Source organism: Episyrphus balteatus, chromosome 2, assembly GCF_945859705.1.
Source record: "Episyrphus balteatus chromosome 2, idEpiBalt1.1, whole genome shotgun sequence".
NCBI lineage: Eukaryota > Metazoa > Arthropoda > Insecta > Diptera > Syrphidae > Episyrphus > Episyrphus balteatus.
The window spans coordinates 103,292,948-103,313,530 of NC_079135.1; the positions used below are offsets into that span (position 1 = coordinate 103,292,948).

Below are 20,583 nucleotides of genomic sequence, written 5' to 3' on the forward strand. Positions count from 1 at the left end.
TTGAGAAGAATTTTTGTAAAAAAGTTTGCCGTATGCCATTTTGAAGCAATTTATTGATCAACACCTTAAATCAAAATCGTTGTTAAAATGAAAATTTTGATAACATTCTTTCTTTCTATTAAATATTTTAAACTATACCTTCCTACTATTTTAATTTTTAAGTAATTTCATAAATAAAACTTAAACAAAATATAAAATCTATTTTCATAGTTACTTAAACACCGTTTAAAATGATTTTGACCACAAAACGAAATTTTTAGAAAAAAAAAACGAAAACCGTTAGAACCGTTAGAACCGTTTTTTTATAATTTTGTAAGTAGGTACAATTTTTTAAATAGTAACGGACTTATGAAAACCAGACTTATGAGCGACAGAGTTATGTGCGTCAAAGTTATGAAAAACTGAAGTTATGAAAAACCAGAGATATGAATACCAAAGCTATGAAACTTGGTTTTTGGGTTGGCAGCAATTACATAACTCTGGTACTCATAACTTTGTCGGTTTCCAAAATTTTTTAAATTTTTTGCAAAAAGGTGGTGCGCTGTTTTGGAAAAATATTAACCAACTAAATTTTGTAATTATTCCTCTATCCCTTTCCAAAATGTTGATTATTCAAAAACAAGTGTAATATTTTTTTGCACAAAGATTTTCGTTAAGCGTCAGCTTAGTTATTTACGAAAAATTTTAAAATAATAAAAAGGTTATTTAGAAGGTACCTCTACATTTTTTTATGTTAAAAAAAAACAAGGTCTTAATGTAATGTTGCAAATTACACGCAAACAAATTTTAAGAAAAATCGTTATAGACGTTTTTGAAAAGAAATAAACCATGTACTTTATTTGGGTTATCAGGTACCTTAGTAATAAAAAAAAATTAACCGATTGGGTGCGTCATTTGCAACGGATTGAGCGGTTTTGCTCAAATAGTATACTTAATTTTATCGTTTTTAATTGTTTCCTAGGTCCAAAAAAAAAGTTGGGTGCAAGTTTTTGCGGCCTAAAGTCAATTTGTTTGTCTTCTAAAATAATGACCTCATTATATAGGAGGTAATTAAGTCATCTTCAAATAATTCCATGAGACTTTATCGAAAACAAAAATTGCAATACCTCGAAAATGTTAGGTACATAGGCTTTTTTTGTCCTAAAAAATTTAAAATTACATAAAAATCGTCAGTATCAACTTTTTACACTCGTATATCCGTTAAGGCAGTGGAATTGTCCTATACAATTGACGTAAAAACTGATGGACTGCATGACGAACATCACTTTTTCATATTTCTCGAAGTTTTTTTATTTATTACAAATCCAATACTCTTGTCCTATTGTGATAGTAGTAAGAAAATAAACTTTCAAAACATTTTTGAACTCTAAAGAAAAATATTACAACTTGGTTTCTTAAATTAAAATTGCATATTTTAAATTAACATTCGATATCTGTTTTACTTGTATAACAACCTAAGAGACGAAAAACAACCAACTTTCACAACACAATTCTACAAGGTATACACTTTTTCATGAATTTACATCTTCTCCAATGAAGGACTATTTATGGAAAAAAAAATTATAAAAAAAAAAACACATCAAGTACCCATGCCTGTTCAGATATTTATTATTTGTACTGGCCCTGACTTGCGACAACGTTTGAATTAGTGGCAAACCATTTTGTTGGGTTTTCGATATGAATTCCTTCTGGATGATGCAGTTAAAAAAGAATTGTGAACATCTTCTAATAATTTATGGCTTTGGGGAATTTTACTCCTTTTTGTTCTTGGATAATTTCAGTTTTCATAATTTCAAACGTGTCATAGCTAAGAAGTTCCCCAACTTTCAAACTTTTCGGTTTCTCAGGAGGTTTTCAGAATGCTACCAATAATGTATGCAATTTTTAATATTCCCAGAAAAAGCATTGCAAATGGTAAGTTTTTCTGTTGAAAAAAGTTAAAAGTTCATGCAAAGAATATTTGTAGATATTCTTCATCAAACTTTAAGACAGTAACTTTCACAAAAATTAATATTTTTGTTTACCTATATTAACTTTTAGTCCCTCTACTTCACGAAAATATAAAAATTATATTTAAAAAAAAAAACCACATTAATGTCTCTGCATGTGTCCACAGTTCTTCTATTCTTCACATTTCAATAAATTACAAAGTAATTTTCAAACCTGTCGATTTTTGTACAATTTCAAAATAAATAATGTATCATTTTATAAATTGTCACCTTTCAACACACTTTCACCAAATTTCACCCACTTGTCAATTTCTAAAACAAAAATAATGTCCTTGGTTATTAATTCTAAAATACGAAGCCCCCCCATTTGCAAAAAAAAAACATATTTTCGAAACACGTGTCTTTAAAAAGTAATTTTCGTAGGAGTTGAATTAGAAATTAATTTATTACTCAATTGGTTGTTTGGTGAATTAAAGAAACAACATAACTTTACAGACATATACAAAGTCTTTTTTGATATCTTATTTGTCAAATGAATTGAGCTATCATTATATTGACTGAAAATCGATTTAATATAAAAAAATAAAAATAAAGAATCAAAGCAAGTTATTTCAATTCACGTAGAAAATTGCTTTTTTTTTTTATTTTTTCGTTGAGGTATGTATATGTTACCTACCTCTGAACCTTTCAAATAATTCAATCTTCAATCAATTGGAATAACTGTTTTTTTTTTTCTTTTCATATCGATTCGACATTCTACTCAATATTATTGCAATAAAATGGAGTGTGGTTAGGCTTGTTTTGATTTTTCATTTTCATATTTACGAACAAAAAAATGTTTTTCTTTGTGTTGAATAAAATTTTTGTTGTTATTTTGTTTGTGAATTGTGAATTTTGTTAGCAAGAAAATAAATATATTAAAATTCTCGTAGGAATTCTTATTCAAGTGAATTTAAAAACAAAAATATTTGTAAACATTCAATATTTTTGAGGGGTATATTTTAAAGAAATGTTGTAAGTTATCGGTGAGTTTAAAAGTTGAAAAATGAATTAGAGATTCTTAGCTCTCACTATCAAAATTAAACCCGATCTACAGAAGATTAAAAAAAAAATGCTAGTTTATCTTACAGTTTCAAATTTAAAAAAAGGTATGTTGTTACTTACTGCAATAGCTAAATTTCAACTTTTCATTTTTGACTCACCTGAAATAAAAAAAAATGTATATTAAATATTAATTTTCATTAAAAAAAAGGAATAGCTTATTTTAAATTGATTCTCTGAATTTTTCAATTATTTCTAGTTAGAAAGTATATCAAAAAGATAAAATTCAAAATAGATTTAAATAATATTAGAAATAATGATTTGTTGATATTTCATAGAATAATAAATATTAATCCAGTCAAATAGCTTCAAAGGTTTAATTGACTTGTATATTATTACGAGGAAATTCAATTTTATTTGAAGAATTAAATGAATTCATTAAAATATTTATTACTTATAGCAAATAATGAACAAAAAAATTTAAATACATATTAAAAATATAAATATAAATATTTTCCTAAGAGCCAATTTTTCAATCTTAATAATAAACAGTCAGTTAACTGTTCGACGAATAAAGTTATTAGGCTCATAAACAATCAGATAAAAACATTGAATTTTTCAATCAAGAATAATTTATTCTACAGAATAACAAAAAAAAATTGTCAAATTCAAAAATATTTAAAATTAAACGTCATTTTTATTCATGATTGTTTTTGTTTTCTTGTTTTCCACTGTATTTTTTTCAAAATTCTTTCAAAACAGCTTTGACAACTGACACAATATTTTTATTGAGATTATTCCTTAGAATAATTTTATTCGTCTCTGAAAGAAGCAGATAGATTTATTCTTAGAATTAAGCTATATCTGCCTGTTGAAAAATTGATTTTTTCTCTATCCTTAGGAATAAGTACTAACTGACTGTTTAACTGACTATTGAAAAATTGGCCCTAAGACACTTAACAAATTTGTTTATTTATTTAAACTCCTATTTTAATTCAAATTATAATATTATTCGGAAATGACATTTTTGACTGCATATTGCCTAACGGATGGAAAATCTGTTAACTGGAGCATTTAGCCAGAAAATGAATATATTTTTCATTTCAATGACTAATAAATTTAAATCATTTAATTCATAACATGAGCTGATATTGATGATTTTGATGCAGTGTTTAAATATTAAGATTTTTACACTCATAATCAAGGTTATGATGTTTTTGTCATTAAGGTTAAATAAAAATAAAACCATTAAAAAAAATAGATATAAAAACAACAGAAAAGAGAGGAACGGAAATATTTCAAAAAGATTCGATAACAACACTATACAAGTTTTGTATATTTGGGAGGGAATAGATATCCTTTTTTACTTGCGATATAGGTACTATATTTATCAAGTTAAGTATTCGTACAAAAAAAAGAGCGTGTGTACACAAATGTACGTACACGCGATTGAAGTTATACTTCTAATTCTGTGGCGTATTGAGGGGGGTACGTCGAATAACATCACCGTTTAATTTTGAAAAAGTTCTTATGCAATCTCAATAAACACTTTTTTTCAAAAATAATATATTTCTCAAAGCTATTGGAAATTGAAATTTCTCAGTGGTCAACACAATTGTTTGTTTCAGCAAATTCCAGTTTGGGCTTCGAATTTGGATTAAAAAAGCAACATATTTCGAAAAAATATATATTTCGGATTAAACATCAAAAATAATTTAATGAAAAATTAGTTTTTCAGACTTTCATTTTCTGGATTTTTCACTCATTTAGATTTTCTGATCGAATTCAATTCACTTTATTTCTGTTCGTGAATTTGGTGCCTTTTTAATATTATCAAAACTTATGTGTGTCTCCTTATTTATTCCTTTGAATTCTTCTTTTTTTTTCATTAAAATTGCCGATAAAATTGCATCCAGCAGTAATAATTTAACTTCAGAAACAAAATAAAAATGGATGATCTTTCAGTTTTGACAGTTCGAAATAATTTCGAAGTTTTCGAACTCAATCGAAATGAAGACTATGATTTCAATTCACTTTCGGTCGAATTGCGGAACATGGGCGTTTATATCGAAAATGGTGATCAGTATAGCTCAAAAACTACACCGTGATAGGAATAAATCTTAAAATGTTTGGGACACAAGAACTTTATAAACAGGAGACAGTAGTACGAATATGCAAACGTCGAGAGCAGTTAAATGCTACTATGCCACTGTCAGTACCGCAGCACAGTGCTTCACTCTCGATCAAAGTTAAATAAATTAGAGAGAAAAATTTTTCGTACCCTTCTAAAAAATTTTTGAAAAATTTTCCAGCCCCCTTCAAATTTTTTTCTGAATACGCCACTGTAAAATTCACAAATATTTAATAAGTTGGTTCATACCATAACAAAACCGTTTTACAATTATTATGAGCGGTAGATGGTGCTACTTGCTAATCCCTTTGACATTTATTTTCCAAAAGTACATTTTCATACCCAACGCCGCAAAAGAAGTATAACTTCAAAAAAAGTTGAGATAACATTTTTCCATGACATTACGATGATAGAGAATGCCAAAAAAGTGGGTCCCGGAAGTCCGTCTGTCTGTCCGTCTGTCAGTCTGTCAGTCTTTTGTAAAAAAAATTTGAAAATTTTTTTTTTCAAAAATCAAAAATTTTGAAATACAAATACAAATACAAATATGTTGATTAGTGATTTCTACAAAATCGCATACCAATTTTATGTTAAAACTTTTTTTCCAAAAAATTATCTATACCTAAAAAAATTAGTTTTTTAAAAAACCGCTCTGGCGATCTTGAAATTTTTTTTTCAAAAAATGCATCTTAATATATCAAACAAAACTGCATACTATTTTGGGGGGCAATTTGATTTCAGATTTTGTTTTATTTTTTTGTAAAACGAATTTTATGTTTTTTTTTACCTACATAGTACCTACATAGTACCTACATTTCACAAATTTCTATATAAAAAGTTTTAAAAATTTGAGCAACTTGAACTCTAAGAGCATATTCGTGGGACCCAGTCGTGCATTTTATTTTAAATAGCTATTAGTCGAATTTCATACAGTATTGACTTATTGGCCTTATGGGTTTAATATTATATTTGAAATAATTAATGTAAAAAAAATGTAATAAATTCGACGAATATTAAAAAAAAAATATTTAATGCAGACATTTTGCATTGATTTTGTTTTTTACAAAGCAGACATTTTTTTATTTGCAATACATTTTTTTTTTGAATTTTGTTTTCAATGCAAATATTGCAATAAATTTTTTTTTAATGCCGAATATTTTTTGTTACAATAAAAAAAATTTTTAATGCATTTTTTTTTTCAGTTGCATTAAATATTTTTTTTTCAATGAAATTTTTTTTAATTGCAATAAATATGTCTTTTTAAATTTATAATGTTAAAAAAAAATGATTTTATACAACCCTAGTCACGATGAAACGATTATTCCTGACATGTAGTTTGGATTTCAAAAAAGACAATCGATACAGCATCTATTAAAAAAAAATTGGTCCTTAAACTCAGAGTTTTGAACAAAAAAAAATTGATTAGAAAGATTTTAAACTGTATTTAAAAAATTTTTTTTTGCTTTGATCCATTAAAAAAACATTTTAGAAAATCGTTATTCGTTTAAAAAATTCACAAAAATAAATAAAAATTAAAATATCGATTAAAACTGAAAATAACAAAATAAAAAAAAGATCAACCTTTAAAAAAAAAAATTGGTCTTGTTGTTAAACCTAAATTTTTTTTCTTTTAACGTTACTTTTACTCTTCAGTACAAAAATTTACTTAAAATCGACTTAATCGTTCACGAGAAATTGATATATAAAAATATGTAAGTAAATAATAAAAAAAATAGTGCCGTTTAAAAAAAATCATATTCCTCTTTAGGAAATCATTCGGAACTGTTAACTAAAATGAAACCAATGCAAGTCCAAAAGAGGAAGTAGAAAGCAAGAAAATGATTTTCGAAAAAAGAAAAAAAAATAAACTTCCTGATAAAAACCTATACTCTTAAAAATGTGTTTCCTAATTTAATTGAATCAATTTCATCCATCTTTAAATCTGAAAGCTGCTTCATATTTTAGGAAGTACCTTTAACTTGTCTACATTAATCATCCTTCCTTCCTTTCTTGGCAAACTACTTTTCCAAAATATTCCCATTTACAAGGTTAAAAGTTAGGTAATTACTATAACCTTTGAGCAAACATCACAAAGAACTCTCAAAATATATTGAATCATGATTTTTCTCAGCACGTATTTGGCACAACTTATCTCTACTTCCGTTTTTCGTCGCATTAACCATCCTCAAGATGCTTCGTAATTTCATTCACGAAATTTTCTTTCTTCAAACGAAGAAAAAAAAAAAAATAAAAACGAAAAATAATTTAAAACTAAACTTTTAGTAGACTAAAGTAGAATAGGTACAATTTTCCTATGAAAATGTTTACTCTCGAGGGAAAAACTTTTATTCCAATTTATCGATCCTTTCTAACAGAACATTCATTTAAATTGACTTAAATGTCTCGGTTGTCCTTCTTCTTCTCTGTCCTTTGTTCTCTGATCACGTAAAAGATTTGTGCTATTTTTTTTTTAATGTTCTATAAAATGTCGTTCTGTGTTATAAGTAAAAGCATCTCTTTGTACTTTTTTTGTGTAGCGAAAAAAAAAAATAGAACTCTTTTGTATGACCGTGAATATTATATTTTATTTTGCTGGAGGGCACTCGCATAAGACCGATTGATAATAATTTTAAGTTCATCCTTTCTCCTTTGTCAATTCCGCTAAGATGGTTGTGTGGGTTACGAACTCATGGTGTTTTCTTACTTGTGGAAAAATTTATCGAAACAGAATAAATGCGCTTATATTTCGTGTGCACACGCGTGTTTTCTGTACAATTTTTGTTGATAAACCCTAGAAGGAAATGTACATTTCAAAGTGTCCTTGAATTTCAGCATCCAACCCAGACACAAAAATATGAAGAAAAAACTTCAACACAAAGGACGAGATGATGCAGAGCAAAATTTTCAAGATATTTTTCATTCAACAGATGAATGCAAAATGCACATTGGAATGAGAAAGGAGTTTTCTTTTGCGAGATATCAATATGATTGATGTCTCTAAGAAAATTATAAATTGATGAATATTTTATCGATGCATCTCAAGAAAATATAAAATATGTAGAAATGTCTGGTTTTTTTTTATAATAAATTGACATGGGAAAATGGAGAAATAATATTAAAAAGAGTGCTGCACCTGTGTAAGCAAAATTTGCGAATAATTTCTGCTTCCATTTTTTACTTTTCTCCACAAGGTTATATTTTGGCGTGTCGTTGGACTGAAGGATGCAAATTGAAAATAATTTTTCAAAATATTTAAAAAATGTATTTTCTTGAAAACTTTTTAAATTATACCTACGAGTTACGTTCTTCTTTGATACTCTGACGAAAAAAATTATAGCTGCTAAGTTATTATCCAATTTTTGGCAGTTGAATGAATTGTTTCACGGTAGAAAAAAGTTGTAAACTTATTTTTAAACTCATAATTCATTTGTAGGTGGATAGGTGCACGTTGTACAAAGTAAATGTCTTGGATAATTTGAAATTATTAAACTTTTTGCAAATTTGAGATGGTTCTTTTGAACCGAAATCTAACAAGGACACCAAGTAACTAGACTAAAACCGATCCCTCGATTTGGGAACTACATGGAAAATGTCGGCAATCGCAATATTACAAGAATTAGATTTTGACGTTTTTGTGCTGACTTCAGCGGATATCAATTTCTGTAAATAGCTATGTCCAATCTGCATCTCATCGAGTAATTCCTCCTGTCTAGAAATGTTGCTTCTATAAAGCTTTACAGAAACTATAGTAGCATCTGTAAGGCTTTTTATAATGAAAATTGTTAATAATAAAAAAAAAAACTTTTATTGCAAATAAAAAAATTTGCATTTAAAAAATAATATTTAGTGCAAATAAAAATGTTTTGAATAAAAAAAAATTCAATGCATTTTTTTTTAATATTCGTGGATTTTCTTAGAATTTTGACTATTTCGCCTTACATTGTGTTCAAAATTATGGTTGAAATAGCTTATGTGTGGTGAAATATTCAAAATTGTTAGAAATTTGACGAATGTTAAAAAAAAAATATTTTCAATGAAAATATTTTTCAATTGCAATAACATTTTTTTGAATGCAAAATATTTTTAGTTGAAACGAATATATTTTTTTAATGCAATTTTTCTTATTTGCAATAAATATTTTTTGTTTAATTGATATTTAAACAATTCTGCTTGAGATCTAACTCAAGAAAATGAGATCGATTTTAAGAAAATGTCATAAAAAGTGGGAAAAGATCTTAAGCTCTATTCTTTGGCATACGACCCAAAAAATGGTACTTTTTGCACAATTTGCTTCAATCTAAGAGAAAATTTCATTTCCATTAGATTTGGAAAAAATGTAGGTACAGAGTCTATCAAACATAATCAAAATGAATATCGTAATATAAAATATGTACAACTCACAAAATATTATATAAAGTACTAGAATTCTTTCTTAAACTTTTGATACCATTATTTAAAAAAAAGCGGTTGTCTGTAATGCCAGTTTACGGACGATGATTTTACATAATAAAGTCGTAAGAAAACAGGTTGTGTGCTTTTAAAATGAGCCATTTGAAGGGTTTATTTATTTCAAACAATCATAATTTACAAGAAAAAGCTAACAAAAATACCTTTTTTCTTTTCTCATTATATTAATTTTTTTAATTTAAAAGCTCGAAATTATACCATTAAAAAGCCAAATATTTCTTCTAAATAAAAAAACCATTTTTAAATTTTTACAATGAGCAAAAAGTATTAAAATAATTTATTTAAAACATGTAAATTTATCTTCTCACGCAATTAAATCCATTTTTTTTTAACATTCTATAAAAATTTTTACACCATCTGAAAGTTTTTTGTCTAAGCTAAAAATACACATATAGATCAAGTCTATGAGACATCTACAAAAAGAGCTAACATTTTTTAAACTCGATGAAATTTCATCAAAAAAAGCAAAAAAAACGTTTATTTTTATGTTCTCATGCTATTAAATGAATTTTTTGCCTAACAACCTATAGAAAATTGTATACCATGTGAAAGCTTATTGTTTCACCTTTCAAATGAGGTATCAATCTCATTTCAAAGATGGCTACAAGAAAAGTTAGAATTTTTTAAAGTCAACCATGTGGAATTTCCAGAATCAAAAACGATGAAATATCGGTTAAAAACGGTCAAAAAACGTGTTTTTTTAAAATTTGTTTCTTCCGTTTTTCAGTCAAAACTCACTAAACGATTCCAAGTTTTTACACATGTATGCATAAGATTAAAAACAAAAATCAAAAATAACCCAAAAATACCCCTAAAAAAACAAGGTGTTTTTCAAAAACTCATATTTTGAAACGCAGAGTGTTGGAAAAAAATCCGTATCAGACCCCTAATTTTTTTTTCTCTTATCTTTCACCTGGCATCTTTAGAATTGTCAAAAAAAATTTCCTTTACCCAAAATCATCATTTTGTCATAGCCCCAACACGTGTACAGCGTTCAAAAAAAACGTTATACCTTAATTTCAAAATTTTTTAGAATTTTTTTCTTAAATGCAGTTATTCTTCAATTCTCTACGACTTCGCGTTTAGATTTTAGCCCAAATTTCATCTTTCCGTTTTACCCCTGTTTACCCTATTAAATGACGGGATTATTAAAAATCCTTCATTTGGATTAAGCTTTAGATTATTATCTTTCAAATGAGCTATAGAAAATTTATTTTAATTCTGAATTGAAATTTTTTGCCGCACTGCGAAAGTGCGGTGGCTGCCATGGTCCATTGATTTATAAGACGTTATCACGTCAAAAAATTAAGTGTTTCGGATGGTTCTAGAATCACATTGATTTATCTTCAAAAGAATATATCAGTAACAACTGATATTATAACTCTTATAGGAAAATGACGTATGAAAGAAATAAAAATAAATGTAAATATACATATTTCCAGTCAGAAAATTTGATTCCAATTTTCTGTGCGACAAGTCGTCCTCGAGATATTGAGATCTCCACGTTAATTCCAAATAGCGTCTACCACACAAGACTAATTAATAAGCAAAGTGAGGTATATACTCAGAACAAACCTCTCTTCAATGCTCGATTCAAACTTAGCTGACAACTTTTTTTTTATATAATTTTTACATAAAACATTTTTTTTTAATTAAATGGATGTAAACAATATAAGTATTTACAAAAGCTTTAAGTAATGCTACCTTCTCTTGTGCTTTAATTGATTATTATAAATAATGAAAATTTATAAATCCAAAATCACTATGGAAAATATTTTTAAATAATAGAAAATATTAAGTTACAGTGTTTTTTCCCAGACATTCTTAGGTAAATTTATGCATTCGCCATCCCAAATATAAAAAAAATTTCCATTCTTCTCGATACCGTCAACATATTCGTCATAAAAAAATACAACCCAAAGGTGATGTAGGAAAGTAGCAATAAAAATCACAATAAGAGGCGATACAACCCGAAGTGAGAGTCATTTCTATTCAGTAAAGAGGGGAAAGAAATTTGTCTATATTAGGGTGGTCTCTGGCCGCTAAACTTGATATTTTTTAAATTGAATTATAGCAAGTATTAGTTTCATGTTAAAAAAAAATCCCTTTATACTTTTGGAGAAAAAAAAATGAGTTAATAGTCAATTTTAAAAGATATTTCCGTCTTCCTATTAATCACAAACCCAAAACAGCATTATTACATATTTTGTTATTTTTTTTTTTATTTTTTTTAAAGATGTCTACTTTGAATTTAATTTTTTTTTAACTAAATAAATAAATCAGTTCCTTAAAAACAGAACCGCTGTCTTGATTTCTGACTTTTTTCGTAAGTCACTTTACCGATTGAACAAAAAACTTTGGTATAAAAACATTTGAGATGTTAAATTAAAAATTAAAAAAAAAATTAATGTTTAAAATAGAAAATTTTGTTTTAAAAATCAATTTTTCAGATTAATGCATTTTTCTTATAATTTCTTCGTTTGAAGACAAATCAGAAAAAAAAACTCTAAAAACAAACTCTTATGCAATGGCCACTCTAACATAAACATAATGTTTATATTTGTACAACTTTGTTGCTTAAATTTCCCAAAAAGGGGATACATTATTACTTTTATTTTATTTCGTTTTGTTATGAGTCCTCACGTTTCTCTTTGTCTTTTCCATCAGTACACATAACATGTTTGGTGATAAATAGTTTGTGTCCTTTCAATTTGTCATATTATGTAAAACAAAAAAGTATTTGGTATTGAAAACTTTTGACAGGAAATTATGCACACTTTTAAATTCCCATTTACAGTTTTCAAAATGAAAAAAAACTTTTTTAATTTAATTCTGCAGAACCGGAAGTTGGAAAATGCTTTTGCAAATGTAAGTACAATTTGTTGCGTAGGTTTGTTGTTAATTTACCTATATTAACAAACTAAATGAACTAACTAAGTGTTGAAAGTTTGTTTAAACCGCAGTAAAATAAAATTTGTAAAACTGTCTTTTTTATCTTGTTGTTAAATAAACTGAAATTTCAATGTTAAAAACATTTAAAACAAATGTCCAGATAGAAGTTGTGAACTGAATAGCATACATACAGACAGTACCTACTTTCCACGAAAAATTAGTGTGTTTTTCTTTGTACGTGACAATTAACAAATAAAAGAAAATATGACCAGTAATAAGGCGGATTTGTCCGTACGTGACGGGCAACGATATCGTCTTTGAAAATCCATACATTTAGTGTAATTAAAAGATCATTCTGTGAAGATTGATGCGTATCCTTTCGAAGAAATCTGTGTTCAAAAATACAAAACTACGCAAGATTTTTTTGTTTGTTAAATAAATAAAATACTTTTGTAATTCATAAAATATTACAGTAGTTCCTAATATACTCGTAAAATGACTGAATGCTATGTTGAAATTTTCAAAATCCTGTAAAGCTAAAACTTCCCACTGGTCAATGTATTGATTTCAGCTTAAAACCTAATTTGAATAATGAACAATATTCTACACACTTTATAATTTATAAAACCTCAGTCAATTTATCAGAGTGGTAAAATCGTGTGATTATCTTTTGTATTTAATTTTTCGATATGGTACTTATAATATAGAACTTAATTTGTCTATTTAATTAAGCTTGATTGAAATTCATGTTCGCTTTTATGTAATAATGAATTTTTCAGTTGATTACCATAGATACTAGCTAAATTAAAACCTAATTCATTTTTTTTGTAATAATAAAATGGTAGTAGTAGGTAGAGGTTAGACAAATTAATTCCAATTGAATAACAAAAGAGTATATAGTGGAGAAGAGTAAATTAAGCTCATGGTAATTATCACAAAATGTCAGCTTGGGAATATACTGAATCAAATGTAAATCATAGAGGGTGACTAATACAAAGTTGGAAAAAAATTGCTCTAACATAATACTTACAGCAATGGCAACAAAATAAGCCACACAAAAAAAGGGGTTAGCGAATGATTTTATTTTCAATATGGGATTTGTAATGTTTATTTAAAAAGTTAAGCCTTTCCAAACTACAAAGAGTTTCTTTACAGTTTTTGAGGATTTAAAAATTTTTTTTTTTTATTTGACATAATTTTATTCGTTATTATAGAACAAGTGATGGGCTATCGAATGATTTGAACTATAGTTAGTTAGTAACTGAATGATTTAAACTATCGAATAGTTCATTCATTCACTTATTCATTCGAATAAATACTATCGAATAAACTATCGGATAAAAACTATCGAATAACAACTATCTAATAAAAACTATCGAATAAACTATCGAACAACAAAAACTATCGAATGAAAAAACTATTCGAATGAACTATCGAATAAACTAACGGATAAAAACTATCGAATAAACTATCGAATAAACTGTTGAATAACAAAAACTATGCGAATGAAAAAACTATCTTATAAAAAAACTATTGGAATGAGAAAACTATCTTATAAAAAACAATTTGAATGAAAAAACTATCGAATAAAAAATACGATTCGGATGAAAAAACTATCGAATGAAAAAACTATTCGAATGAACTATCGAATAAACTATCGGATAAAAACTATCGAATAAACTATCGAATAAACGAATGAAAAAACTATCTTATAAAAAAACCTATTGAAATGAGAAAACTATCTTATAAAAAACAATTTGAATGATTTGATTAAAATGTTTGTGTGTAATTCCATTAATAAGGTCGTTATTTCAAAGAATAAAATATTTTTTGGTTCGTTATTAACGGTACTTGTCATAGAACCATTTTCTTCATTTCTGACTTACTCTTAAATGTCTCAACTGATTCAACGAAAATTTTTATTAAAGAGTCTTTTAGAAACCGTAAAATTAAAAATATTTTTCTAAAACACATTTTTGGATTAAAAAAACAAAGAAATCAATTTTTTTTTGGAAAAATCAATTTTATGAAAGCGGGTGCATGAAATATTGTGAAATTTAGTTCTTACACGTCTTTTAATTTTTCTGTTGAATGACATGCCAAGTTTTTTTTTCAGAATTATGTCGGAAAACTTGTAGGTAAATACAAGAAATTATTTTTTTTTTTTAAATAGCTCTTACAATTTTGATTTAGTTTTCAAAAAATTCTTTGCTTAACAAGAAATTAAATGGCATACTTCGTTTAGTGGTTAGTGCGATGTTTTCGCAATATAAAAAGCCAATTTTATTTTTGTTATGTTTTTTTTTATACCTAGATTAAATTATAATTATTATTTTAAGTTTTCTTACTTAAACAGTCTTACGATTGTAGGCAATTGTTATAGATTAAGAGCAAGTATTGCGACCAAGTCGGACATTTTATTTAAATTTAAAATAGAAATACTTCAATATTAAATTAAAAAAAAAAAAAATTGTGTAAGACTAAGAATATAGTTCAGAGTCGTCACTCAAGTAAAAAAATTTCTCAAGCACAAATCTAAGATGAATTTTCTGGGTGTTTGTTCAAACATTTGCTTCAAAATTTCCTCAGCTGGAATTTATAAGCTAAAAGTTAAGAAACCCTTTTCTTAACGTAACGAGTAGCTGAAGTGGGCCAAACGCAAGAGCAAATTTTCTGTTGAGTAAAATTTTTACTTGAGTGACGACTCTGAATTCCGCTCTAAAATAAATAAATTTTATTAACCCTCTACCGCATACTAACCCATATATGGTTTATCGATTTCATATCGATTTATTCCCGTTATATTGCACCAAATGTCAAAAAGAAAAAAACTATAATAAAACTACGTCTATTTTTTTATAATAAATCGGTTTTTGTTATCAGTAAGAGAGTCGTGATTCTGAAATAAGCTCATTGTTTCAAGAATCAGTGAATAAAAGTGTGAACTTTTCAAGTGTTTTTTTATAAGAAATAAGTAAGTTTCATCCAATTAAAAATAAGTTTCGTATGAATGTATTATACTTTTATATGTTTAAGAATTTTTTTTTTGTTTTTTAATAATTTTTGTCTTTTTTTGCGTTTTTTTCCAAAACACCATAATGGGTTATCATGCGTTGGCGACTTACATTACTGATTTTTGTGAGAATTTTTTTTTTTTTAAATTAATTGGAAGACTTTCTATGGAAAAAATAAGTGTGTTAATGCTAAAACTGGTGATGGCTTTCGAAGTGATGACGATCTAGCTTCAGATTCTGGCCCTTTTTAACATCAAACAAGCCATCTACGAGCACTTTTGCAAATCTGTAACACCTAAAACGTCACGAAAAAGATGATGCCCTTCAGCTTTGGTAGGTGATCAAAGCAGAGATGGAACAAAACAAAGCTGAGGGAGTTATATACAAGTCACGGAAGGCCAGCCCCATCTTATCCCGAAACTCCAATTCACTCACAACAACCAAGGGCAAAAGCCGTTGAAATCAGTAGGTACTAACTGAAAACATCGACCATATCCCTGAATGGCAAACAAAAACATCAATATGTCAAATTAGGGGACTGAAAACGTATTGTGTACATGTAGAAAATGGAAGGTGTTCTTCTGCAACAATGATAAAAGAAAGAGTTTGAATAAATTCCATGAATAAGGAAAGTCCAATGTAATAAAAACATATTTTACAAAACATACCTTGAATGCATACTAAACCATATATGGGTTATTCATTGTTTGCTGGAAATCGACTTGCTGCATACTAACCCATATATGGTTTATGTTTCTAAAAATTTATATATATGTAAAAAAATAAAAAAATTTATGTAATACCTTTTTTCAACCCCTAATAAAGCTAAAAAATTGTTAAAAAAAATTTGTTTCATTTCGTTCATAATTCATGCAGTAGAGGGTTAAAAACATTTCATTTTTGGTGGTTTTTGGCATTTTAATTCATTTTTATATTCTTAAAATAAAAATAGCTCAGTTATAAAATTTGATCATTGTTTCTTTTCTTTTAAAAACTTTTTTTTTGTATTATGTACTTAATATTTTTTTTATTTAAAAATTGATATAATAGATATGTATTCCTACTTTAAAATAAATAAAATCCACGACCTAAATTACACAAAACATCTCTTTAAAAGGTTTTGTTTTCGAAACGAAACGGGTGCCAAAAAAACTTTTTATAACAAATATTTTTTTCGAATTTTTGTATTTAAAAATCGTTAGAATCTTTCTTTTTAATGTTTTTTTTTTAAATATATTAAAATAAATAAAATAAAGGTGTAATATTATTGGAAATATACAAACAAAGTCTCAATTTTCAAAAAAATTGATTTTTCAGAAAAAAAAAAAATGTTGAAACTTTTTTAAAAATCCAAAATATTTTTTTTTTAATTTTTGCTTAACTTTAAAATTACTAAAAGATTATTGTATGTACAAAAAGTTACATTCAAATCGTTCAACGATCGACGATTCTCTTTGTTCCATAAATAACAGTCCAAGGAATATTTTTTTTTATTTCAAAAGTAGGATCTTCTTTGTCACAGTGTACTGTTTTTCTTAAATAGAAATCTTTACAGCCGTTTTCGTGACAGAACAAGCTTTTCTATTTTGGTCATATGGCAAGTCCAAGTACGTTAATTTTGGTCCTTAAAAAGCTCACAACATAACTATCAAGTTTGAAGATTCAGCAGTTTAAGTTCAAGATAACTATGTAGGTATGGACTGACAGACAGACTGTCAGGTAGACAGAACTGCTTAACCCTTTTTTTTTCGTATCCTGTCAGATTGATATCTCAAGTTCGATTTTTTATAGAATCCTAGACATACCCTATAATTGACTGTTCTACCACCTCCAAGGGAATGCGTTCAGTAAAGACTGTTAAACATAATAGTGGACCCTTTATTTGGATATACCTAGGGTATTATGAACCAGCAAAGATACAATGAAAGTTAGAAGTTTATGTTTATTGGCCACATGATTATGACCGATTTTTTTTATTTTTTTCTGTACACTTATTATTATAACGGCTTTCTACTGTTGTAACGCTAAGAGTGTCACGTCCTTCCTAAGTAAGAAAAATTAAAGAATAAACATGCTTGGTAATTTTCCGTGGATGAATTCCAAAAGTAACGCTCTTTGGGAATTCCTAGCGAAATGCTGCAGAAAACCTTATACCAATTGGTGGAAAAGCTTAGTGGTGCGAGTGGCTGAATCATAACAAGCACGGAACAAAAACTCATTCGGGTAAAACCAGAGTTCCCGAAGGAATAAAGGCATTTTTGCAACAAAAGGAAAATACACGAAATATTGAAAAAATGGAGGTCTCCTCTATTGTCATAAAATTTTTGGACTTTGCCTCCTTAAAAAAAAAAAAATCACATAATGTATTATACAACCGTTATAATACTGCACTGTACAGAAAAAATAAAATTAGTTTTTAGCGTTGTAGTTAACGAATTAGTGAAAAATTTTTGAAAATTTTCATGGTTCATAATCATGTGGCCATTTACTGTATTATGTCACATCTGTAAATTCGTTTCAGTGAGAAGTAGAAACCACCTTTTTTGGGTATCAGCTGTGAGTAGATACTTAGATAGCATAAAATAAAAAGTCTATGTGCATAGGTCTATTAACTACCTGTATGAGGCCCAATTTTTCCGACATAAGTTGGTGCGATCGGAAGTGAAAGTACAATAACCCAACAATACAGTTTTCTAGATTCCAAACACAATAACTACCACTTAAAAAAGAGACGTTAAAAACGTTTTGTTTTTAAGGCATAAGGCCTTAGGATATCCTGTTTCCATTTTGCAAATGAAAAAAAAGTAACAAGATATTCAAAACAAATTTAATACCAAAAGTCTCAAAAATGTTGATTACATTTAAACTATCTTCCAAACTAAAAAAAAAAAAAACACTTAAATAAATATTTATCACTTGGTAACAGTTGAGCATGGTTTCAGTGAGGGAATATAGACCTCACACAATAATCACAAATCATTATCAACTTCGATCGTATGGAAAATTTTCAAACAAAACATCAATTTTCCAGCCTAAAGGCTGGTTATCACCAAAATGATCATGTTAAGCTTTGTGAAAATTTCTAGAGCTTTTAAATTAAATTTCAAGTTAAACCTCAAGTATGTCTTAATTAATACTTCTTTTTTATCCTTACCTATGATTTAGTTCCCTTTTATGTCCCTGAAAAGGATCCGCTTGCAATCCATTTATAAATGATGAATCCATATCATTCTCTCCAATAGTACATGTCCTCGATCTCGATCTACTACTATTAACTTTATTGTCATCCTTATCCATATCATTGTTGTTGTTATTATTATTATTCATCACAAATGAATCATGTTCATAAATTGTTGGTGTTAAAGGTGCTGCATTTAATCGTAATGAATTTTTTCTCTCAGCTGAATTTGAACGCGCACGCAATTCCATTGCTGATATAGGTTGTGAAATTGGATTTAATTTTTCGAAATTATCTTGTGAGATTTCTGGCATAATATTATTACCAATACCACCAATACAATTATTATTATTGCCACTTATGATATTGCCACCTAAATGACTAGTACTCACTGAAATGCGCTTAAAATCTATTTTTAGTCTCTTTGTCAGAGAAGAAAACAAATTCAAGAGAGCCACCACAATAAAATATAAATAAAAAAAAAAAAACAAAAAACCAAAATTAAAAGCAAAAAAAAAATAAAACTGGATAAAAAACAATTTGTTTACGAATATCACCGAAATAAATAAAAGAGAGAATTTTTGTATCTCAGAAAAAATGTTAAAGGAATCAAAAAGTATCTCAAACAATCTACCAAAAAAATGTATATAATTCAATTCATATGTAAAAATTTGACAGAAAACGCGTGTCAAAATTTTAGATAGACTTAACGAAAAATGTTGGTATTACAAAATGCTGTACCGATTCTAACAACTCTCTTCGATCAACTAAATGAGCATGAACACTTTGTTGGCTCGTTGTTCGTAGTCGTATCTTTTTTTTCGCCAAGTATAGAGGAGGAATATCGCGCTGCGTTCAGCTGATGAATACAAAACCAACAAAAACAAACAGAAAAAAAAAAACAATTTTTGTAGTAAAAGATATGACGTGACAAAGAACGGATTTCTGCGTTTTTTTTCTTATCAACGAATCACAGAAAAATTAAACAAAATCCACTAATTTGCGGTTCGAATACGTCAAACTGTTTAAAGCAAATAGGTATTGTATCTACAAAAGATGTGACGAAATTTCGATGATTAGTTGCACGTATTGTTTGTTTTTTTTTTGTATCTTCTTTTTCACTGGTCAATTAAAAAAAAAAGAAAGAGAGAGAAAGAAAGAGAGATGATAAGCCGGTAATCGTGTATAAATTGTTTTGTAATACCACGATTACCTCTGAACTTTTGTATAGAAATAGTCTAAGTGAGATGGTGCGGTATCAATGGAAACTTCCTAGATGCAAACCATCTCAACAAATATAAACACCAACAACAAGCAACAAGCTGCCAGACATAAATCTATATTTACACTAAGAGGCGTCAGTAAAAAAGTTATAAATAAAACTTTAGTACACAGTAGTTTGGTACTCGGCATTTTAATAATTATTTTCTTTTTTATGAAAATTTATAACAACATCATTAGACTTTCTATTGCAAGCTTCAAACAGATGTTTGCAATCGAATTTCAAACAAAAGATACACTTGAATTAGTTTGAGATACTTTTAGATACATCATTTTTGGTCAACATTTTTGTGAAAGATACTTTTTGCTAATTATTTCTTTTTTTTTTTTTGTATTTATTTATTATTCATTTGAATAATTTTTAAATATTTTCATTGAAAACAACAAAAAAAAAAAAAAAAAAATTGACAGTAGCTGTCAACGGAAGTAAGTCGAAAACAAGGTCAGATTCCACCACGCCTCTCTTCTTTGTTTTTTTTTTTTCCAAATAGAGTTGGGGAAACTGGGTGGAATTTTTTTTTGTATTTTTCCTGTGTTTTTTGGCGTTTTGTTTATGAATCGTTCTTTCTTTTGGATTGTTTCTTTTTGTTGTTTTTATTTTTGTTTCTTTGTTCGTTTTGGTTCTTTCTT

The 20,583-nt window shown here is 27.4% G+C and overlaps 1 protein-coding gene across 4 annotated transcripts in view; it reads right to left on the reverse strand.

The window, feature by feature from the left end:
* The window catches only part of LOC129912507 (cytosolic purine 5'-nucleotidase), a 120,312-nt gene that overhangs the window by 70,477 nt on the left and 29,252 nt on the right, over positions 1–20,583 (reverse strand). The window contains exon 1 of one of the 4 annotated variants that reach the window (XM_055990778.1): positions 18,649–19,162. The exons of 2 other annotated variants lie outside the window; for them this stretch is intronic. In XM_055990778.1, the coding sequence (XP_055846753.1) occupies positions 18,649–18,986 (338 nt within the window). In that variant the 5' untranslated portion in view covers positions 18,987–19,162. Of the gene's footprint in view, positions 1–8,254; positions 8,308–18,648; positions 19,163–20,583 lie in introns of those variants that run through there. One more of the 4 variants, XM_055990781.1, reaches the window with a different exon arrangement.